The sequence below is a fragment of the Anopheles cruzii genome, chromosome 3 (assembly GCF_943734635.1).
Source record: "Anopheles cruzii chromosome 3, idAnoCruzAS_RS32_06, whole genome shotgun sequence".
In the NCBI taxonomy this organism is placed as follows: domain Eukaryota; kingdom Metazoa; phylum Arthropoda; class Insecta; order Diptera; family Culicidae; genus Anopheles; species Anopheles cruzii.
The window spans coordinates 13,730,678-13,754,835 of NC_069145.1; the positions used below are offsets into that span (position 1 = coordinate 13,730,678).

General features: G+C 49.7%; 2 protein-coding genes across 2 annotated transcripts in view; one reads left to right on the forward strand and one right to left on the reverse strand.

Annotated features, from left to right (window-relative positions):
• Nucleotides 1–22,452, forward strand: part of LOC128269880 (nuclear pore complex protein DDB_G0274915) — a 45,422-nt gene extending 22,970 nt beyond the window's left edge. Inside the window, exons 5-6 of the mRNA XM_053007284.1 lie at nucleotides 13,566–13,749; nucleotides 19,930–22,452. Coding sequence (XP_052863244.1) covers nucleotides 13,566–13,749; nucleotides 19,930–20,468 — 723 coding nt within the window. The 3' untranslated portion in view covers nucleotides 20,469–22,452. The remainder of the gene's footprint in view (nucleotides 1–13,565; nucleotides 13,750–19,929) is intronic.
• Nucleotides 22,453–22,534: 82 nt separating this feature from the next.
• On the reverse strand, nucleotides 22,535–23,319 carry LOC128269882 (general transcription factor 3C polypeptide 6). Its single transcript, XM_053007287.1, has one exon. It carries the CDS (start codon nucleotides 23,317–23,319, stop codon nucleotides 22,588–22,590), a length of 732 nt encoding a protein of 243 aa, XP_052863247.1. The 3' UTR covers nucleotides 22,535–22,587.
• Nucleotides 23,320–24,158: the final 839 nt, after the last annotated feature.

The window sequence follows — 24,158 nt, forward strand, 5'->3', positions numbered from 1 at the left end:
TGCGAAGGCGCGCCGGAGCCGGAAACCGACTCGCGGGGGCCAAATGCTCTCTGTCTCTCTGTCTAATGGTTCCGAAGGCGGCGCAAAACACGATGGATGATGAGATGATATTTGAGGAAGTGTTGCCACTTTACTCTTTCTCTCTCTCTGTCTCTCTCTCTGGCGGTTATTGCCCGCTTTTATTTGGGGAAAACATGATTCCGGAACTGTGGGAAGTGTGATTTTGAACATTCGAACATCGCGAAGTCGCGGCCCAGGCTCTGCTGCGGATCGGTAGAGCGATACGAACAGCTTCGATTCAAACTCCTATCTCCTATTGGTTTTCTTGCTTGCTTGACCCACCGAGCACCGCGAGACGAAAATATACGCTACATTGTACTGTTCCGGACCGCCTACTGGCACCGGGTGAATCGATGGATTGCGTCAACCCCGCTTTTTTTGCTTCCCTTATTGTGCGGTCGGAATTGAATCAGAAAAAATGGCATGCAATCAACAATGACCACATCTCGCAACCGACCCCACAAAGGAACCGCGGAGCATAAAAGCGTACACAGAGTGACCACAATTGAGTGAAATACCCTATCAATTGGCTTCTGGCAGCCACACACACTTTTTTTCCTATCGAAGTTTCCGGAACCCGGCGTTTACTGACAGCATTTCACACCGGCGTCTAATGATAGGTCGGTGTTTGTAGAAACTGTACCCTGACACGTCACCTGTCCAAAAGGCGTTCGTTTGGCACAATCAGATTTGTATTGGCCACGTACCGGGCAACCAGAGCCCCATAGGGTGGCAAAAAAGCGGGGAAACTCGTTGCATGACCCAACATCCATCGCAGAGGTTCACCCTTAACACTAGATATACCACACCAGTCATTTTGACTGGTCGGGCAGTTTGAATGGCAAATTTCCACTACATGTAATTTTTTTTTCCCCAAATGATGTTATGACTTTTAATAGCTCTAAGCATAGAATACATTTCACAAATAAACTTTTTTTTATATATGTTGGAAAAAAAATTTTTTTTTTTTTTTGAGATTTATACCATGACCAGTCATTTTGACTGGTCTGGTATAAATAGGTATATTGAAAACGGTGGTATATCTAGTGTTAAAGGCTTTTGTTGCAAATAATCGCCATTTTGTTATCAAAGTTTAGAATTACACAAGAGACTACCTGTGTCGGAGTGGACGGCCTAAGCAGACTGTTCGTCGTTCGCCATTCTCATGACATGACCAGCCCACCGAAGAAGCCTGGCGAGACGAATACAGGATGGTCGAACAAGCGTGCACTTTTTCATTTGGTTATAAGAAAAAAACGGCTTAATATTTTTAGATGCTTGAACTTTTAAATGAAAGGTTAATTCATACCATTTATGTATAAAATAGAATTTCGGTTGCAGAAAATTGGAAAATATGAAAAATTTATTTCGAAAGTGGTAGTTCGTCAACTCGTTTGTCAAAAGCACATTTATTTGAAGCTCATTTCCACCTCGTCGGCTATGTTAATAAGCAGTATTGTGGTTCGGAAAACCCATGTATCGTGCAAGAGAAGCCAATGCACCCTAACTGTTTTGTGCGGATTTTGGCTGATTGATTCTTCGGCGAAATTGAAGCTGAGAAGTTGCTATTGCCGAGATCGAATCGAAAATGTACGCACGATCAACACGACGCGTATCGAGCCTCTTCCTTTCGGATGCTTTCGGCAGTTTTGAACCCACAGAACCCGCGATCGACGTGCGATCCTGTAAAACATTCCGCTTAGTCGTCACAAAAGGGCAGTTGAATGTGTTCTTTTAAAAGCGGCCACAAGTGTCAATAAAACTACCTCCCAAACTGCAACTAAAGACACCATTTTGAAGAGCAACTTCTGCATGAACAACAATTTGCTCGTTGAGCGGTCGCTGAAGAAAGGCCACACTAACCGGGCGGCCAAAGCCGGTTTTCCGGAGCGCCGGTTGCTCAAGAAAACTGAGCCGATCGGCCCTCGGTTGCCTCGATGCCTCTCTCCTCCCGACACGAGGCAAAAGGGGTTCAGTGACGCTCGTTAAGCACCACAACCTCAGAACACAAGACCTGACCCTGTGCTGGGGAGCCCAACCCGCAGCCCAACCCTCACCCAGATAGTCAGCCAACCCGAAAGAGAATGTCTCGCGTTTATCTCGCGTCACCGTGGTGTGTGCAGTTCCTGAATCCCGTAAGCCTCCCCGAAAATTCCCGGTTATGCTGCCCGTGAGAGAACCCTTCTACGTGTGTGTTTGTGTGTGTGGAGCAGCATAATTGCGCCGGGTCAGTGGTCCGTGGAACTGGAACTGGTTGTGCGGCCAGAAAGAGAGGCACGGGGCAAAGAAAGCGCGAAGTAAAAGGCAAAAATCGGCTGCAAATGAAGAAGAAGGTCACCTTCAGCCGGGTTGGCCTAACGGGAAAGAACTGCTACGATTTTATTACGACAGCATGGCTCCGTGTGTGTGTGTGGACGATCATATTTAGCGCTCTCTCTCTTCTTCTCTCTGTCTTGACGCGTTAACGATGCGGGAAAAAGGTGAAGCCAAACCGGGTGGAAAGTGTTCGGAAAGAAGTCAAGAAAAAGGAAAATGTCGAAAGGAACTCTGGAAAAGGTGGAAACGAGACGGACGGAATGTGGAAAGAGGAGACGCTGACGCAGACAACCGGTTGTATGGTCGAGGGTGATGTGCGTGCGTATGTGTGTCTCTGTTGGCCGGGATTTAGTCGGGACCCTGGAGCAGCAGCACCAGATGGGCAGCCACGGATGGGGCCAATTAATCGATCCCGATCTCGAAGCCCCCGTCGGGAGAGCCCACAAAAACCCGCCCGGACCTGGCCCGCGTATAGTAATAAAGCCGCTAAATGAGGTGCATCTTCTGGCTGAAGAAGTCCGACTCTCGACACTTTGTGCGTCACTCGATTCACGAGGGCCGCTTCCAGTGCGCTTTTGAGGGCCTTTCTCTTGAGTCGAGTTGCGTTGTTCTAACTGTTTCTATCCGTACTTTCTTTTCTTGCGCCCAAGACGCGGCACACTCTCGTGGCCCGTGGCCGTCAGTTGACCGAAGTCGGTGTGCCTGAGCTAAGAATGTAGCGAGATCTTCTTCAACCGGCGACCGGCGCCGATCGGCCGCCGATCTTCCCGCGTGCCTTCGTCGGTCGCCTGGTTTACTTTCTCTTGGCCTATAATAACGCGTGGCGCGTGGCGGCCATCTCTAACCGCGGCCCCATGCCGGGAGGAACGTTCCAGTTTTGACCCAATTTCGGTTGGAGCTCAAGAGACGTGCCGAGGCACAGGCAGCGGCGATTCCTCTGACCGCTAAGAACCAATGCGTGCCAGTGTTAGTGTTCGTCCAAGTGTCCGCTCCGTCACGTCGGGCAAATAAAACATCCAGCCCACTGCCGGAAAGTGATACAAAGTGGCTCACGTTAGGCAGCAGGTGCTTTGGACGATGATGATAAATCACCGATGAAACTGGTGTGGTCCTTCGCGGGTGGGGACAAAACTCAATTAAATTTGCCAGGATATGGCAGCGGTCGACAGGAGCGAAAAAACGAATTGCTGCTGACAAATGCCAGCTCCAGTACAGAAAAATAACCAAACCAAAAAGTGTTACACATTCCAGGAAGCTGGTCAGCTGACGGGTAGTGGACCGTGACCGGGTTTATTACGCCGTGCTCCGCCGTGGCCCACTCCGCGGGGGAGCACGGCGAACAACATGGCGCAACCGGGGGGTCCAGCACGTTCCATCGCGTGCCGCCATTTTCTCCGTGCCATTGGCTCGGGCGCCCGACTGAATGTCAATCGTTTATCATCGGAGTCATATTTGTTTGTGTAGCTTTTGGCCAATTTAAATCACTTCGGGCGGGACTTTTAAGAAACCCGAATCTTAAGAATCAATTGAATATAATAGTTTCCGATAAGGTTCTTATCATTTAAAAAATGGTTACCTAATTTTGAAAGGAACTTAAATATTAGTTCTCATTGTACGGCAAGCCTACTTTGATGAGGTGTTTGGATTTAGTAATTTCACTTTATTTTTTGGGTCCGATTTTAGTTTAAGACTGATTTTAGGAACTTGTTCCGAATAGTTGGAATATGCTTCATGAAGGGTTTCAATTTTCATTCTTGTTCAATCGTTCTACAATTTTAATTTTCTTATCGTAAAGAAGTATAGGGTCCTGAATATATTATCACTTTTCACATTGCATTACTATTAGTCCGAGTGTATTAGGAGTCCGAAGTGTACTCCTGAGATGATCCGGACCTGGAGTGTGAGTGTTCGGGACCTTTCAATTTAATTTAATTTTCTACTTTTGGTAGTACTTTGGACATGTTTTTGTAGCTTTTTTCAACTCTTTGTTATAAGAACAGCGGGAGACACCCGCAATTAGGTGTAAATGGCTTTCGAACCGACTGGTGTTACCTTTCCAATATGTTCGAAGCTCTATCCTCCATAAAAAGGCCAATTGGTAATGGCAATAAGTGCGATAAATAAATGGCGAATTGTTGTGCGTTAGGTGGTGGTGCTCGTCAAGCAAATTGCAATTGAAAATTTTACATTCACCTGCAGCAATGCCGGTGAGGGCCACCCAAAAAAAAGCCCTGGGCGGAAGCTCCGAACCGAATCCACAGCAACAACAGCATGTGTTGTTATCGACGGGTGATGCAAGCCGCGTGTGGGGGGCCAGGGGAAAAACATTATTTTGTGGCAAATACCCGGCACACGCGGTACGTGCCGGGGGTCGGCACGGTGCAAATACACTGTTAATTTATATCACAACCCAGCCCAACCTAGCCGGTGGCCCACTGGCGGCCAGAGCGGCCAGCGGACTTACATAAATTAATCGGGGCTTAATTTGATTAAAAGGCGTTTCGGTTCTTCACGGACCCGCCGGCCACGAAAATGCCTGCGTAAGGCAGATGCGAACGGGAAACGGATTGATACCGGTTACTTTTATTTATTGCATCACGATTCGGAGTGCGATTTGGCAGGGCCTGTGGCCGCGCGATTTGGTTTCGGTGTTGCACAAGTCCCGATAACGGACACGCCTTCAGTTCGCTCGTTTGTGTTAATAGTACCGCATTTCAAACCATTAGACCATTCTATCGTTTCGCTTCCAACAAATGGCTAATGCTTCCGTTGTTTTCTTATCGTTCCAGGTGAGTTCAAAGAGATGCGCGTTGTTTGGTGAATTTACTTACGATCAAGTTTGAAGCTGAGTATGAATTTTGATACCATTTTTTAAAGACTTTTTTCTTCTTTTGAGTTTTGATGTGCTCAGCGCCTCAATTCTAAATTATTCCATCAAAACGAAGACACACCCTTTGGAAAGTTCTCAAACTCACCGACTGGCCAAAGTGTGCAATCAAAACCGTTAGAAAAATTTGTGCATGGCCGGTCGGATGATGGAGAACTTTCCCGGGTGCATTCGGTAGCATCCGTCACTGTCGGTTGCTGCTGCCGACGCTCGCTGCAGCAGCATAACTCACGGGCCACCAACCTCATCTCGGCGGCGGGGTGACGGCCGTAATATGGATCACATTAATCATGTCCAGGTTTTACGACTTTGTGATGTACTTTTTCACCGAACGATACACATCGTCGGGAGGAGCATGGAGTGCGATAGTCATCAGCACGTGCTACGTTGCCGCCTCTCAGGAGTCAGGCGCATCAGCTAGAGCGCCGGATGTGAGTCACTCTAGTCCCGACTCCCGAAAGGGGGTAACATATTCGGATGCCAGGCACCGTAGCCAGACATTAGCTAGCGGCACCATTTGTGCAACTTTATGGAAATGACGTAGAACTGCAATTTACGTCGTTGTCAGAAGGTAATCGTCTGCCCATGCCCACAGGACACACTGGCACTGCTAATGATGATGATGGGCTAAAAGTTTGAAGCAGTTAATGCTGCCTTCTGTGTCGGTGTCCGCCTTAAAGGCCGAAGTGTAGTTTTATGGCACACCAGACATTGTGCTCAAATAAATAACAATTCCTGCTCCTGTCTTATCGCACAAACGTTTCCCGAAATGTTTGATAACACAGCGTCGGGCGGAGGGGCATGTTGGAGTTGGGAGGTGGAATATTTTTGCATACCATTATGTAGCTGCGGTGATGTATTCCGCCGTCCGAGTCATGCTTGACGCGTTTCTCTTTCCGCTCGCAGTGAGATCCTATCAAAGTTTGGCGCTCGCCTCGCCTCGGGTGTTCCAAGTTCAAGCACAACGCGGCGCAAGGTCGAAGGTCGCTTTTTGGGGGGCATCTTGTAAGTCCAACAACATCCAGCTGTACCGTGAGAACGTCGATTTCATTTTTGGTGCAATTATAATTTGCTTCTTTTTACCGGATCCGAGTTCCTCGGATGCGTCTTGCGTCGCGTGTGTTGCACAAATGTTTGAGGGTTCCAAGAAAAAATGTCTTTCAGCCGACGGCGACGGGTCAGAAGAACGACACCAGTCGCCCCAAGTCAAGATTAATGGACTTTTCTCTTTCTTCGAAGTTTTTGTGCCGTCGTCAGAATTCCGGTCTAAATTACAAGCTTTTTTTCATAAAAATTGGAATATGATTCTTTCAACAAAGCTGCTGTCTCTTCCTACACACATTCAAAGGGGGGCCACTTTCGTGCGCCACTAACGGGCCTGGCCAGAGCCGTAACCGACCATTCGACGGCAACTCCCACGTGGTCCATTAAAAACAGACATGACATCAGACAAGCCAAACGCAAGGTGGAACAGCGGTTTTTGGTGTCTCTTCGACGGCCCTCTGTTCTGCTGATTAGGTGTGGTGACCGCCGACACATTGGCTAAGGTCAAGTCCAACTCAAGCCATTCACCGGTCGAACCACGAAGAGTGGCCGTGATCATGTTCCCCCTACATGGAACTAGTAGAGAGGGCTTCATTTAACCACATTACGGCAAGTGGCAGCTTGTGTCACTCCGACTCTTCCGATAACGGCGGTGGGCGGAACCTGGAGCCGGTTCCCGGTTTCCGTGTTCCGAGATTGTTTTCAACTACCTTCAGCCATCGATTTGGCGTCAGTGGCGCCCCCGTCTAGTGTCCTTGGGGTTGCCGGTCGCCAACGCAATGAGCCCATACAGCCAATTATAGACGTATGGCAAAGAAAGGTCCGCCTGTATCGATTGAGAAACAGCTGACCAGGCAAACTGGCCAGTCAATTGTGCCATAAATCGCCTTTACACGCGTATTGTGTAAGAGGGACACCCCGTTAAATAATATTATGTATGTTGCTGTCGGATGGTGACATCGACTGGTGCTGTCCCCGGGACACACCGGGTGATGTCATCGCGCGCGCCTCTTCAGCGAATCGTGCGTCAATTCCCGAAGCATAGCATTACCGGTCAAATTGGATCACCGTCCACGATTTGTTGTGGCTGCAGCACTTTCCTCCAAACGCCAAGTGGAGCCGGGTTCCAATGTCGGATTCTTCGCGTCCAGCTTTCCGGCGGGTTTATTGTTTTACATAACCCACGCGCACACACACCAGGCGATGGTGGCGCGCAGCACGTGTATTGGTTTTAAAATCATTCCGAACTGTCACACGTTTGGTGGGCGAAACAGGGCTCCAGGCGCTGCTTTCAACCGGACAACAGAGTATCCCCCCGAACAGAGGAGCATCGCGTCAATTGCTGCCAATGGCTGACCCGGGGTAGAAAGTGCCCAACATGCGCATTATATGCGGACGCGGACTGGAAAGTAGTTGACTGTCTGTGCGGGGCAATAAATCGTGTGTTTTACTCACTGCCGCGCTCTGCGTGCTCGGTCATGCAAATCGCGCCGCGCGGTGTGCTGGGCGCGTAATTTGCGTGACGGACACAAAAATTGCTTCTTCTTCACGAAGCGCGCGTCTCCGGTGTCATTCGGCCCGGAAATCTGAACGAGTTGTGCCTGTGCCCCGTCCGTTTATACGATGCGCGCTGCACTGTGAGCCGTGTGCAGCGCGGTGCAATTGGAACCAAAGGAAGCGAAAAGTGTAGCCCTTTTTCGGGGACGGTTGCATTTTGTTTATTTTAGTCTCCTTTTCTTCCGACCGACTGTCGGGAAACAAACACCAGGCAACTGCAGGCGGCCGTCGTCGTTTCAATGTCGCGAGCGTGCATAATTTCCCCGTGGTTGTCGATGGCAACCCTCCGGGCTGTGAAGGGGGTTTTGTTAGCACAAAGCCGTAGGAATTGTGCTTTTCGAAACGACAAACGCGAGGAAAGGCGCCTTTAGGAAACCGTACAACCGTGGCTACCCTCTTTGCTATGTAAATAGACACACACCGGCCGCCGGCGGTGGAAACCGATCCGATGGCTGCACCGGAGCGTGGAGTTTTGCTGATTCACGACCACACGGCTGCATATAATATCACTAAAAAAATGAAGAAGATAAGTTCCCAAACAGACAGAGAGAGAGGGAGAGATTTACTATTGTTTAAAACAGCATGTTTGCTCCTCGCTTCGAGCCACTAATTGGCAGGGTCCACAGTGGCGACGTTGGTGTAGATTTCCAAATTCTACAACTCCCTGCAGAGGGTCTTTTATTTATTTTTGAGCAATGCAAGCAAAAGCTGTTTGTCTAAAGTTTTGTTGATGGTCCATGAACTTGCAACACAAGACATAACTGGCGGTGTTAGAATCTATCCAATGGCTGAGATTAGGGTCTGTAGGAATTAGTAAACATCTTGAGACCCACGAGCGAGACCAACTACTTTCTGGGACTTTATATTATGATAAAAAGACTGTTTTTAAAGATCGATTCCCGTTCGATTCCCGCGGCCAACAACATCGTCCGTAAAAACGCAACGTTACAGTAAGCAACAGAGATTAACAACATTGAATCTGTTGCAAAGGCAAGACCGCTCGACGAAGAACCAAATAAGATGATTGTTTCCGAACCACATAAGAAGATCCAATAATTGCCGAAATTTAAGTTACCTTTAAGCTTTGCGATTTAATCGCAATGATCTAAACGATGGCAAACATGAATGGGTTATAGTTTTTCATAATTTCATAACATTTTGACATTCAAAATGCAGACTTGAGGCTAACAAATCCCTGGCGTAGAATCCACAAAATTGATTGCTCTATTTATTTAGTGATCTTCATCTTGTGTGGCAAAAACCTTGCAGTATCGTCCACTAATAATCGCAAGACGTTTCTTCACATGGACGCAGACGCAAGATCACATGGAAATTGCACAAAGTATTTAACAAAAGTGAGACAGACATCGATAAAATAATCAAAGCATAAACGAAAAGGAGTAGAGAACAGACAGAACGAATAGAAAAAACGTGCAATGTTGTTGTAGCAGTTCAAATGTTTGATTGAAAATGATTATGGCTGCTTTTAATGCACAAAAAATATGTAAAATAATGAAATAATGATACGAAAAATACTGATAGTTTCAATCAAACAGTAAACATTATCAATAAGACTGTTAAATTTTAATCAACTGTGCCCAGTAAGAAAAGTAAAAAAGCGTCGAAGTAAGAACAGACCTCCACGGGAAACCCCATTGAACTCGTCCCAAGCGAACCTCCTGGTCGCTCGTGTGCTGCCAGGTGTGTTCGATCGCGTAAAGTCCATGTTAATTTGTTGCTCAACCGGCGCAAGGACGTTTTCGCTTGCCCCCCGGTATCGAGCCTCGAGCCAATAAACATCTCTTCGGTGGGCTATCTTTGTCGTGCACTATTTGGCTAAGTGCATTCCGACGAATGCTGGGGTCTCTGCACATTGCACTCAACTAGGCGGCTGCCATTGGGCAACAAGTCCCGCAAAGAACCGCACGTCCCGCGTTTGGGCACCTGGGCGTACCGACCGAGAGAATGAATGGATATGACTCACTGTTGGCGGCGTCAGCTGAATCAATAGTGGCAGCCCTGAGCCCCTGGTTATGGGGCGGCGGCCCACACGACGGCCGCTGCACTGCACTTTTCGTGGTAATGCAACACGTAATGCAATTTCTTTTTCCCTTTTTCATTCACGCTCGCTTCCTCTTCCTTCTCGTGTAACAATCGACACTCCGACACCCTCGTAATTGTGTGGAGGTTAGCTTTGACTACGCCGATTTCGTCGTTGCGTCGCCGTCGTCGTCGTGGTCCACATTAGTTTTCCATTGGGTTTTCTGCTCCACCTTCATGTCTCTCTCCAAGACCCCCGCTTTGCACAGGAGTTCGTAACACAGGCCACCCGTCTGTATGTGAATGCTCCGACGGGTGGTGCTTTTTATGGGTTTCTTAATCAAACCGAACGTGAAGTTATGCTGTGCAAGAACCGACAAAAGGTTGTCGGAGGGTGGCGCTCAACCCGGTGGGTGTTTTTCTTCCCCACCGAGGCGCCCACCATTGTCGGCAGACATGTTGAGGGAGGCCTTCCCTATCACCCTGCCATTTGCGCCCGGCCAGGAATAGAAATCGAACACATCCGCCAACGGTTCGAACGCCGGCAGGTGTCTCCGCACGACAGGCCCGACAATGGCCGTGAAAGAAAGGTGAAGAAATGGAATCAGATAAGGTAATCGGCCACTGATGGCCGAGAGTAATAGAAGCTAATTTTTTCCCAATTGTGAACCTTAGAATGGCACGTACTCGTTGTAAACTGGAAGGCTAAAGGTTTCGATCGGTCACCCATAAACAGGATCCCCCGCAATTCGTTGTGCCCAATTAGGCGCGAAAGTGTGTGCGTGTGTACGTATATGGCCACTGGAAAATTGTTATTCGCCCGGTGCGATTTCAATGCACCCTTTTACGATCCGATCCGAGCTACTTTCGATTTCCGACGGAGTATTTTATCGTCTTGTTGCGCGCACCATTTTGTTTCTTGTTTGTGCCCTGCACCAATCTAATCGGATCCGTTAGCTTGGTGGCTCGGGGGGTCGTTGCTTCCCCGTCTTGAGGGTTTTGTTGTTGCTTCAATGTTTACGGTGCAAAAGAATTAGCATATTCCGGTAGCACGCGGTAAGCCGTACTCCTGTGGTTCAGAACCCGACCCGTTGGAAGTAGGTTTCTCAGGAAACGATGTGGGCCAAACGGTGGCCTCTAATTCGAAATCACGTTAAAGACAAGATCCTTCTCGATCGCGGCTTTGCTTCTCAGCAAGCTCTGGGGTGATCTCGAAAGTATTATTTGCTCGAAAGCTGTGTCATCATTTTCCCTGCTGCTCCTGAACTTATTCGCAAATCTCTCTAAATATTGGCCAGCAACAGCAAGCAAGTCCCTTCTGTTTAATGTGTGCCTTTTGGGTGCGATACTTCACAAGCCGACACATTGGCTGCGCTAGCGAACGAGAGGCTGGTGGCTCCCACTGAAAGTCGAGACTATCGAGCGAGAGCCATAATGAGCCGCAGAAGAAAACCCGAAGAAAGTAGGTGCGCAAGAAAGCCGCCGAGAAAGCCTCAGCGGCCGAAGAAACACGGCCAAAAACAAACCCGAAGAGGAGGAGTATGCCATAAATGTTATAATAACTGGATTATGTGCCCAATTCATATGCGAAGTATAAATTCGTATAATCGCCTCACCACCTAATTGTGGAACAAGAATCAACAATCCCGATCGGATTTTCCCTGTGGCCCGGCGTTGTGCCCCGATCGGGGGCAGCACATCGAGAAGTGTTCTGCGGTTATTTGCTCTTCTTCGTTCGCTCGCGATGATGCCATCATCATCGCGGCTCGCGCCAACGCCCCGAGGTGGAGTCATTTTATTCTAAAACGTTTTTAATTGACGCTGTTCCGTTTTCCGTAAAACCGGAGTCCGCCACCACACTGAGCCCCGCCAGTCTGCCAGTCGGTTTTTCCTTCGGCACTGGCCTTTGCGGTTCGTGTTACGGTAAAATACAGTCGAAATGGAAGAGTTTTCCATAACTTGCCAACTCGGGGTGCGGTGCTTTCTGCTGCTCGGAGTGGTGACCTTAACTTTTGGGTGCGCAGCAAAACTTGTCAGCAGTCTGCCATTAGCCGCGGCCCATTAAGGCTGCGGGGATAAAGTGTTTAAGCTGTTAACTGTTTTGACCTGTCACCGGAGACCAGCTCTTGGTGCCTACCGTGAAATGTGAAAACGAAATGGATGGTAGCTTTTATGTATTTGTAAACCAAGCCTAACTGGCAGCCTAATCCCCACGCAAGCCTCGTCAAAAGTGCTCACTCAGTGCCACCTTTTTCGCGCATTGTAAAGTGATTCTGAGTCATAAGAAATTAGGATCAAGAAATGATTGTGAAGATCGATTACTAGAGCTTTCCGCTAATAAGCACCAAGACTTCTGTGAGAGAGGCATTATGAAGCTGCCTTTGGCAACAAATCATACAACAAAAAGGAGGGTTTGGAATTTCACACAACGGATGGACAACAATGGATTTCTTTTTCCCTAACCTAATATAGTTTATGTTTTCATAAAAAAAAAATATTTCATTATTATTGAAGTACATTTCAATCCATTTAAGGACATTTTTGAAACGCATTCAGACTTTCTGATTGTCCAAAAAGTTGTTCGTAAATGACGCATCCGTTTGTATCCGGCACGAGCACGTGCCGCGCGTGGCGCACCGCGTTGGTGTGTGGTCTAGTTAATGGTGAGCAAATACAGAGAAATTGCCCGTAAGAATAGCCGACACTTTATGTTTGGCCATCACTTCAAACACTCGCTCGGAACTGACAACTGGCCCCCAAGACAACAAGGTGGCGAGGGGTGTCCGTAGCTAATGTTTTGATAGCTAATAATGATGGCGGCCATAACACACTGTTGTTGCCTCTGTGTGACCCGCTTTTCCACTGCGCACCGCACCGCACTGGGGCCGGCGTCCACATTTCCGGCGGCGAGTGGGTTGCCGAAAAAAGCGGTCTGGTTGCCTAATCCCAGCGTTTGGAGCTTCGTGAGTGCGGAAGTGCCGACCGTCCGCGTGGCAATTGGAACATTATTGGACCAGCAACAACGGCGTGCATTGTTGGGGGGCTTGGGGCCCACACACACGCGCACACGTACACGGACGGCTCACACTTTCCCCCTCGTGGCGCACACCATCGCGTTCACCGAACAACAAACAGAGAATTTGTTGCCGTCCGCTTCCGCGACGAGTGTGTGTTTGAACTCCGCCACAGTTTCTCTGATCGAGCTTGATTTAATGGTGCAGTCCGGTGCGGTGGGGTAGTGCTCCACCCCCGGGGGTGGCCCAGCGAGTGCCAGCACAGGGTGTTGTTATAATTTTTACTTTTCGCGACCCACATTTCAATGCGCGGGCCCGCGGGCATCGCACAACAAACTCGACTTCCTTCAGGGTTTTTTTTGTAAGGGCCATCCGCCAAAACGCTCCCCCCGGTCCCCGGAGGGTCGGTCGGAGTAGTTGCCGTGGCGTTACGACGGATGACCAATTGAGCCGGGCACTGGCAATAAATATTAGAAATTGAAATGCAAATCTCCCCACGCGTTTGTGGCTAGACAGCCGGGTTTTTTGCGGATTTGTTGCCACAGCGGTTTGCTTTGCTATTGGTTTACAAAATATTTTTCAGCAATTTAAGAAAGTTTCGACCCCCACGATTCACATACTTACTGGCCATTCTTCCTCTCTTGCAGTTCAAAATCCAATTCGATGATTCGCTAACCTCGACCTACGAGTATCCTTCCGAAACGTCCCTGCTGGAGACGAACGGTTTCAACGACGCCGACAGCGGCAGCGGCCCGGACAACTTCGGTGGTGCCGCCGCGGACAGCGGACTCCTTTCGCACACCAACAAACTCCTTTCATCGGTGCCACTCGGTAAGTTTTGCCCTCCCGTTTGGGGCCCGCTCCATCTTTGGGGCTTTTCCACCCTCTTTTCCCGAATCGCTTTTCACCCGACCGACCCGTATCAAAACAACCCGTGCACAGTTGAACCTGCCGTAAAAACGAACATTGTTTTTCTCTTCCCATCCTGTGCGCCACGCCAACCGACCATCCCTGCGTCCCGGTCCATCCCGTCCCCGTCCCGTGTCCCGTTAGTAGGCTTCAATTTGGCCAATCGCACGCTCGTACACACCCTGAGCTCCTCCACCAAATACGATATCCTGTAAAGCGCGCCCCCGAGTGTCACGCGCGCGTCTGTAACGCACCCAACGCCAATCAACTTCCAATCATTTCGTTTTCGCTGCTAATGGCCGCACGCTGCTCGCCTTCTTTCTCTCTGTGGGTGTGTGTGTGTGGGTGGGTGTGTGGGGGCGTGTTGTCACTCTGTACGCACGCAACAACACGCCGTCTAGTAGACACACACTCCGGGATAGCTTCGTGAGATTCGGTAAGCACCTCTAGTGGCGCAAAAGCCACCCTTTATTACCTTTCATCCTTCCACTTTTTTCGTTCTGTGTTTCCATTCCATTCGTAAACAAACCCCCACGACCCCGTAGGACCCTTTTAAGGGTAATCCCAGAATGTGCGTCTGGCCGCTCTAAACCCCATCTCAGGGTAGCTAGGGGTACTGCTTTAAATAGTCGCCCGGCAGGCAACGGTTCTATTTGAACGACGCGCGTCGTACTTCCGCCACGGGCACACACGCTCCGATAAGACGCAGACGTAAGACGTAAACATTGGGCACGTTTGGTGCACACAACATAAACAAAATACACACCGTCTGGTAGATATCGGAAACCATTGATCTTGTTGGGGGCCTGAGACAACAGACACATGTGCTGTTGGAATTGTTTTGACTCGAATGCACTTAAGGTAACGCGTTGCTTACTCCACATCGCCCCAGAGGGCCATAACTGGTTCCCGGTGGTGGGCCACCTACAGCCAGAAAATCGACATTATTCGAACCGTGGGCTACACGAGGGTGGGCCAATAGGTTCTTGACTTTCTAAATTTCCAAATAGGAAATGGATTTCTAAACAGGCAAGACAACATTCCTTCTTTGCATATTCCCTAATGGAGTCACCTGACATTGCTGTCAAAATTTGCGCAAGCCTTTGATATAGTAGCATTGCTTACTTTGATAGATTGTTATGGAGTAAATGGAGCGTTCCTTTTGATGGAAACCATCAATCAAATCCAAGACCAAGCTCGATAAAAACTATGGGACTTTCCATTATCAAATTTGTTTGGCAACAAGGGGGTTTACTTGAATCTGAAGAAGGTTTACATGAGAATGGAAAAAAGAACCCAAATTGCTGTGTTCTTGACGCCTGGAGATGCTGTCATTACTTGGACCCTCCATGTTGTGAATGGTTGTTTCGATCATAGCTGGCATCCAGGCAGTTTGCTGTGTCTTCCGTTGTAGTTGTAGCAGGGCGAGTACACCACCTAGAACACTGTGGTTGGTGTTGTGCTAGCACGAGCTCCAATAGTTTCTTAAATGGTTTCAATTCGACACTCGCCTAGGTCATCAAGAAACAGCTGCTACCGGTAAGATGCGGGTGCTGCGACAATCGACACAATCGACTATCAACGCGTGAAAACGCGTCCGTTTCCTCTTGCTGCTACCTTTAGCAGTTGCTATGGCTACGCATTGCTCCCTTACTTTTTGTTTCCATTCTTCTAAAGAAATGGCTTGGCGGAACGAAATTTGATGCCAACGATGAAATCTTCTAACAAAGCAAATACCAATCAAAACGACCCGCAACAGGAAAAAACAGGGAGTCGCACCAAACGCCGTTCGATTAACACCGAAAGGATGAGTTCGATCCATCCGGACATAAAAAGGCGCAAGCCAGAGTTACACAATCTCACTGACCGAAGCAAACAAAATTGACTACCCCAATCCCTTGCCAGCTGCTGCCGGAATGGCGTTGCATCAGCAGCGACTGCAATTTGATCCGAAACTGTCCGATTGCGCACTGCAATCTGGTACCGGGCGATAACACTATAATAAAAAGACGGACATCGTACGGCCCTCGCAGAGACAGAGAGAGAGTGAGTTAGGGAAGCCGCCACGACCCCCGGACAATCGATGCAATTGCTACCGGTTGGTTACGGGCGCACGATGTCATAACGGGTATGACCACTTCACAAAAAAAAAAACAGCAAATACCATGTTTTACCGGTATTATTGGGGGGAGACCTGATCGACAGAATTATGCACTAATGATGGCCAATTTCTGTCCTCTTCATTTTTCGGCTAGTTTGCCTACATTGCTTCAGTGCTCTGCTGGGAATAAAATGAATTCACAATTCTTCTTTTAATACACTGCACTTCGATCGATCGACGGGACGATGGAACGCTATGGTGATGGTCTCTTACCACGAACCCTTCCCTAGTGGCATTTTTAGCAAAGTGAAGACATTTACATTAGGAGGCTTTTAAAGAGCAGTAAACTTTTTCGCACAGATGCTCTCAGCGGGGCCGGGTCAGTTGATGACTCCCGATCCTCACGAAAACAGGGCTAATGAGCTGAGGAAAAAGCTCGCCAAAAATGATTCAAGTGTGTGGATCCAGTTTTGGCGGAGGCTTTCTATGTATTCTGCACCCGGTGCCACTAGGCCCTAAGTCGTGCGGTGCTCAACTGCAAACGAGAAAAAACACAGAAATGCAACTCAGTGTGGCCCCCAGGTGCGCCCGTGCGGGATCAACGCCATCGACAGCAAATTAATCAGCCTTCATGATGAGACCACTTTGCCGTGCTGTTGGCCATCATCACCACTTATACGGAGTGAAACTTCCTCACTCTCGGTCTCTTTCTTTGAAGGGGCCATTAGCTCCTCTCCCCCGGGCCCGGCCGACGAAGGAACCGCAGCCATGGTCATAGTTTGGTGCGAGTGAGATTTGCTTCAATTCTTGTCTGTGGCAATAAATATTTGTTTTGTGGTCAAATTTGAAGCGTTTGATTCAAATCTACGAAGCAACGTGTTGACTGCACGCGCAAAGTCAAGGATTCGCGCCCCGCCCGGCCAGCCCAATTGCCGTTTCTCACGTCGGTAATGATTCGTGTAGCGCTGTCGCTGCCGCCGTCGCCGCCATCGTCGCGTGACTGACCGGCTAAAAAGGCTCAAATTGCACCGCGACAAGTTTCTCACTCGAGCTGCGCGCGAACACACACGCAACCACGCCACCTAGTCGCGCTGCGTCCCATGGACGGACCGCGCTGAATTTTCTCCACTCGACGGCGCAAGGCCCGTCGAAAAATGCACCATCCACCGTCGCCGCCGCCGCCGCAGCATGATGCTGCCGATGTTGGTTTTCCACACTCGCCGCGCGGATAGACTGCGAATCACGTGTGAGAGATGAACACAAGCCACAAGTGCGCGCGAGCCGAGCCCCCCAACGTGGTATTTTAATTGAGCTCACCCAAGAGCGGGCGCGCGCGCGGACGAACGGACGGATGGACGGACGGATGTGTATGTTTCTCTCTCTATATCGGCCACTAATTTTCCAGCTCCGCTGAGGCGGCCTCCCGCCTCGATTTTCCCGAGGCACGCAAAGGAGAGCGCAAAACCGGAGCGCTATTTGTATGTAAAGCTCCTTCTTCTTCGGGCCCCTAACGAGCGGTGTGCCGTCGGTGCCGCCGCCACCACCGCCCCGCAGCTAGAGAAAATGCAGTACACACAGTTTAAAGGAAAATAAATTAACCATCTATAAACACTCTGGTCTGGCTGTGAGGGCTGAGAGCTTGTTGGGAGCAGCAAGGGGCGCGGCCGCGGACGCGGTGGTGGTGACCACAACTATCGCTTTCCACTGGCGCGAAGTGCGCGCAAAATTGTTCATCGCAATTGTGTTGAAGGGAAAATTGCACTTTCGTCACAGCGCGACGTGGCCGGCCCCCAGCTCGGCAAGAGACAGTTTCCGAGTGGCTCCGATGCCCAGAGTTTTATTTTATTTGCAAGCGAAAAAACTCAACATTTTAGTCCATCTCAGCTTAACGAAGGTTGTTTGAGCTGTATTTGACTGGCTTCGATTTAACCCGAAGCGAATCGAGGCGTGTTGAGAGTTGATTGAATATCATATTAAAAATTGTTTAACGATTGTTGTGATGGAACTTTGTGATGTAAACACCTCCAAAATGTCCAAATTATGACATGGATTCGCAACATAAACTCTATCGCAAGTACTCTATTTTAGTTCTTTAGAGTCCCCGGAGGAACCGGATTAGTGAACCTACCAAAGTTCCACATTCTCTCATGGCAATGTTCGCGGCCACGAAAAACATTCCAAACTATTTACGAGTCATTTTCAAACTATGTTTACCGTTAAATTAACTCTTCCCGTCCGTCTGCTGGCACTCCTGTTGGGTCGGTCGTTGGTTCAGTGGTTATCGAGACAAGCGCCGGTCAACGGAAAAATTGACCCATTTTTTCCTATAAATCCCTGTACGCGGAATAATTTCGTTGCAATAAAAGCTCCACCATTTGCTTAACTCGCCAAGAGACAGACAAAAACAACAACAACACACTAATGAGCCCGGACGAAATGGGGTCAGCGAAATTGTTAACGCGATTAAGATTTACAAAGTCGCCGTCCCCCCCCCGGAAAGGCTGTTAAATAAGCGTGTCGGACCGGACCGGGTCACTGAGGATTGCACAAGTTTTATTGATAAAAAGTACCGTCGTGTCCGAAGCGGGAATTTCCGCCCGGGTCTGTGGAGAAATTGGCCAAACTCTCCCGCCTCCGACATGTGTCAAGAGTGCGCACCCGCACCCGGAACCAGATTGCAGATTGTATTTCGCCACGATCGCCCACCTGGAACCCCTGGGTGAGGTGATTTATCGAGTTATTGAGATATTGATCCAAGCCCAGTTTGGGAGTGTGTTGGGAGCGTGTGGTCAGGTCGAAGACTCTCCCGGGCGAAACGGATTTCTTGTTTGCCTTCTTCCACCAACACCAACACGGTTCCACGGTTCCGTGGCCCACACTGGGTGCGTTGAACCCAACATAGCACTGCCCATCCCGTGCCCCTCGCGGAAAGGTTCTTCCGACGGGGGTTTTTTCTGGTGCGTCCGCGACCGTAAACAACCCAGAACACGATTGACCACACCAATGCGGCGGAGGGGGCATTGGTTTTGGGCCTCTCGTCGAACCAATTAAAGCCAAAGTGATAATGAATTCATTATTTAGATACTTTCTTTCATCGAGACTCCCAAATCCCGAACCAGATTTGGACAAGAGCTCTAGAGCACCAAATTATTGCTTTTATTATTGAAACTAACCAATCGCGCTCTCATCACTGCACTGCACTGCTAGGCGCTAGAATTAACGCTAGTTCTGTCCAACTTTCACAAAGACCTCGAGTGCCGCTCTGTGGGGAAGACTCACTGTAGTGGTATTCCATCGCCCCAAAGATCCCACCAAGCCGGCCGGCGTTAAGAAAACGCTTTCATTTCTGTGGCTAGTCAATCAAAACATACCAGAACACGATGGGACCACCGGGGCGGGCGGTAGCGCCTCCAGAGCCCTCCTCTCTGCTCCTCTGCTCCGTGGTTCTTTCACTCATACTTGACCTCTTTCCCACACGCATGCCCGCCTCGTCGACAGTCGTGGCGAGAAGCGACAAGAATGGTCCGTCGCCACCGGAGCATGGCAATCCGGCGGCACCGGTGACAAGACAGCGACCGAAAGTACCAGCTGAAGACGGTGCCGGCAACGGTCGGTGCCAGCCCCAGCCGCGATCCACCATTCCACGGCATCTTAGCCGCCGCCGCCGGCGTTGTCGGGAAGAAGGAATGTCACGCGGGAACCGTCTGGCTGGCGGAATGTGCTTCTCAAATCATCCTCCACCACTCCGGCCGTCGGTGGACCTCCACCGGGTGGCCCCGTCGGGGCTGATTGTGCTTGAAACCGAGTCGGTCGTCTAGACCCAAAGGTGCTCAAAACTATGTCCAACCGTGATCGTCTAAGTATTCTCGAATTCCCCCACCGTGTGTGTGAAGGACTTCGTTTAGTCCTTCGTTTCAGTTCCATTATTCCCATTTCGATCGAAAGCACGCTTCGTGTTCTGCGTTAGTGAACTAATATTTCGTTCGCTCGTTCCGTTTTAGGTTCTGCACCGTTCGCTAGTTACACCCCAGTAAAAGCCGCCATAGACACGACCTTCGAGCTCGGCGTAACGCGCACGCCCTCCCCATCGGCGGCCAGCACCGCCAGCAGCACCGGTTCCTCGAACGGGAGCACGAGCAGCAGCCGCAGCGGCAGCAGCAGCAACAACAGTAGTCATCAACAACATTCTGCGACATCGCACAGCGACTCGCACTATCTTCAGCATTCCCTATCCGGTGCCACCATTCCCTATCCGGCTGCTGTTGCTGCCACTGCCGCTGCCACTATCAACGGCAACGGATACGGCCCGGGGCCACAGCTGCTGGACCGACCGAGCAACAACAACGGTGGCAATAGTCTACACAGCAACGGCCACCACGGGGACGCGGTTACGAGCGCCACCGCTCGGCTACTGAATGGAGACGCAACGACGCTGTGCGGCACCGGCGAACCAGAAAGCATTCAGTACCTCAAGCCAGCCTCCGACGAGCAGACGGTCAACTGGAGCCAAGGGACCCGTGTAACGGACCTGCTTTTCTAATCCGCGCACCGGGCTGCGAAAGCGAAAGACACATTGTACAGTTTACAAACACATAGCGATAACGAACGAGAAAATTATGCCCGCTGCCGTTGACCACAGTTCCAAAACGGCCCCAATGTTTCCCCCTTTCTTTTCCCATTTTGTTTTTGCGGTTCGAAGAACCATCGGTTCGAGCGATTGCGCAGCAATCGCGATCGCGATCGATCATTAATGTTGGATGTGACAAAATAGAATATCCTTTTTTTTGTGTAGCTGGTCAGCGCAACGGGACGGCATGCTTTTGAATTGAACGTCCGTTTTGCTCTGAATAACGCTTACCGTAAATTGTTGGACATACTGGCGTCGTGAGTGGAACATAAAAAACTGGACTTGCGAAGTGCGAGTTACTCTGCGACGACTGCGAGCCATTGTTTGTTTGTACTTTAGGTTGCATCAGATTTTCTTCGGAGCAGACATTTTATGAATTTATGAAATAAAGCCTCAAACTCTAATAAGCCATGGGTGTGCACGCAGGACGCTTGCTTGCAACACGACGACGACGCCCGGTGATCGATCTTCCCGGAGTCTACTACGGAGCGAAAGCAAACATTCCCCCGGAACCAACGCGCGCGAGAAGGGCCCGAGTTTCGCCTGAGTTTCTTTGTCGTCGTCCTTTTTTATTGTTGTGTAGCCCGGATCACGGAGAATGTGAAGAAGCAACCGCAGTTCTACTAATATTGTGATTTGATATAACCGCCGGAGTTAGAAGCCTGGCAAACTATTTAAAGGAGAAGCGATCGGCGGTGTGATAGAACCTGTAAATCCAAACCCCAAAAGTGGATAACGATGGCACAGAATAGCACGACAGACAGATTAAGACGGAGTGCAAAATCGTGTGCAACATTTAGCGCTGGCAAAGGTAGAAACAAGCATTACTGCTATTATCATTACTCTTATTAATGCTATCATTATATTAAAATAATTATTACGGCGACCGCGCCGCCCCCCTTATACAGAGCAACGCGAGCGCCGTCGTGAGCCTAGAGTGTAAGGTTTTTGTCTTTTTAAGGAATTTGAATTGTATAGAGGTATGAAATCGAGTTGAAAACGGGAACGGAGAACGGATGGATCGGCCGGAGTGGACTAACCGAGGGCCGAAGAGCGCTCTGCTGCTAACAAATTGACCATGATGTGTGGAGTGGACGGACCAAGAAAAGCCGACCGAATTTTTTACGAGGATCGATCGCCAATCGAAATTCGGATCCGATGATTATCAGGGCCGGCGAAGCGCGATATGGGTTGGTTCCATGCGTGTGGTTGGAACCATTTTTTTAGCTTTTAAACATATTTCGTAACTCCAGACTGCCACCAGCAGCAGGTACGCCGGCGTAGTCACGGCGTAGCAAAAGACAGTTATAACTACTACTGAACACATTTAAACACAATTTGAGTGGCCGATTAGTGAGTAAGGATGGCGGCGTGCACGCGCACGTTGCGCGCCAATGTGATTATGCTTAAGAATTTGGCAACATGTTTTAAGAACAGGATCCGGCGGATCGGCGATCGGCGATCATACAGCACGGCGTCGTGTGTGAGGGGGCGCAAAGCGCTAAAGAGTGGCGCCAATGTGCCCGCATCAGCCCATCTCAAACTGCCTCGAGTTAGTGCCAGTGCCGTAGTAGTTGTGGATGATGGCCGTCCCCCGCGCCTTGTACACCAATTCCTTCGCTTTCTTCGTGCAGATTGTGCCCCTTTCGCTTCGCGACACAATCCGCCATCGCGTAGGCTGCTTCCTCCATGACAGTCGCTGGCTTTTCTGTAGCGGGCTGTCTAGAATTCCCTTAAACAGCCCATCCGGCAGGAGTCGGTGGGAGTTCCATTTGTTGTGCCGGAGCCGGGAAGAGGGATAGTGTTTTTGCTCTAGTTTCCAAACTCACCGTTTCCAAAACCGTTCATTACGTATTTTTTATACATATACATGCATATAAAACGTATACAAAATAAATCTATCGACAGAAAGTCTTAATGCATTTTATGTAACAAGTCTATTCACTAACAGTAACACCGCATTTATTATTCTAGTGCGCTTCGTCCTCTTAGCATTCACAGAGTGCAACGTCGTGGTCCCGGCTACCGTTCTTCAGGTGTCATGCTGCTGCTGCTCCTGTGTGACCACCCGGTTCACGAGCGGACGCCCATTTTGTGGCTCGGGAATGTGTCGCGGAGCACTGCAGCCTTCGGGCAGGTGCTGGTTTAATGCCTCCTCGTACGTCATGCTAACGTTGTACTTTTCGATCTCTTCCTCCTCCTCGCTGGAACTTGCGCCAGCACCGTCGCCAGCGACCTCACTATCATCTTGCCTCGCTTGCGACCTCTCGCCCGGTTGTTGGTTAACCTTTTCCGTCAAAAAGATCCGCTTCATGCGCAGTATCTTGTCCGACTTGTCCATGTACCGGTACATCTGCTTGACGGGCGTTTCGAACAGCGAGTCGGCCGCCGGCGTCCACTGGCGGTCCTTCTCGAAGAACACGTTGGTGCCGCAGGCGTAATCGTACGTGCCCCGGTACACTTCGTCGTTCACCTGGATGATGGGACTGTCCGAGTCCAGACCGATTACTTGCACGTTCGCGCCACTCACATCGTTCGTCGTTAGGTACGTCTCGAAGTCGGCAAACAGTAGCATTTCCTCCTCGTAGTACTCATCATCGTCCTCGGGTGATCCGTCGCGGAGCCGCCCCTCATCTGTATCGTTGCCCTCGTTGCTCGTCGCATCCGTTGCGTCCAGCCACTCGGCAGCGTCCGTTTCAATCTCAATCTCGGTTTTAACCTCAGCCGAAACGGGCTCCTGTTTTACTACGACCGCCGGTTTCATTTTGCAGTCCACTAAAAAAGCTGTACCTTTGGTTCCGATTCCGCACACAACGTCCGGCTTATTCGTGTTTGTTTACATGCCAAATGTCCTGTCCTTCTCGTATTGGCTCGCTCACTCACTCGCTCGCCTTTGTCCGCGATTTGACAGCCCACAGAATGACAGTCCGAAAAGGGATATTTTTGCACAAATTTCCCTTTGCAAAACGCAAAATAATACAATGTTTTTTAGAGTAAAATATAGTTATTATACTGTGTATTTTCACTTAAAAATCGTTCTAACACTAACGAGAACATTATCGGGAGCGATGCCGCTCGGATATTGTCCAAAATCTGCCTCTTTTCCCACCGACTGACAGCGAAGGGTGCACACACAACACACAAAAGGGGACATTTGGTGCCGCGCGGCAAGTGCGCTCGTCTGCCATCGATTTCACATAAAAACTCACAAATAAAAGAAAAAAGAGAAAGAGCAGATAGATGGGGATTGTGCAGCGAAGGGAAAAAGGTGTACCGTGCAGTGAACCGTGCCCGTGCGTCCGAAAGTGCGCCCCTTGTCGCCGATATCAGTGCGGTGGGCTTTGCAAAGGACACGCAGCGAGCCGTTTCTGTTGACCCCGACCCCGCACCTAACGTGTCCCAGCCGTCGTTCGGCCTTTTGCACCGGTCCTTCTAAGCCCCCAGAGCACAACCACTACCACCACCAGCAGCAACAGCGACATTCGCAGCAAGTTGCATCAAGTAGGCGCGTTCCTAAACGATCTCTTATTGGCAGATTAACCTCGGGCTCGGGCTTTTGATTGAGTGCTGTGTCGCGACCGTGGGTAGATTGATGGTTGGCCC

What these genes read in the sequence shown, in the direction of transcription:
- LOC128269882 (XM_053007287.1), bottom strand. Translation starts at nt 23,319, where the DNA reads ATGAAACCGGCGGTCGTAGTAAAACAGGAGCCCGTTTCGGCTGAGGTT.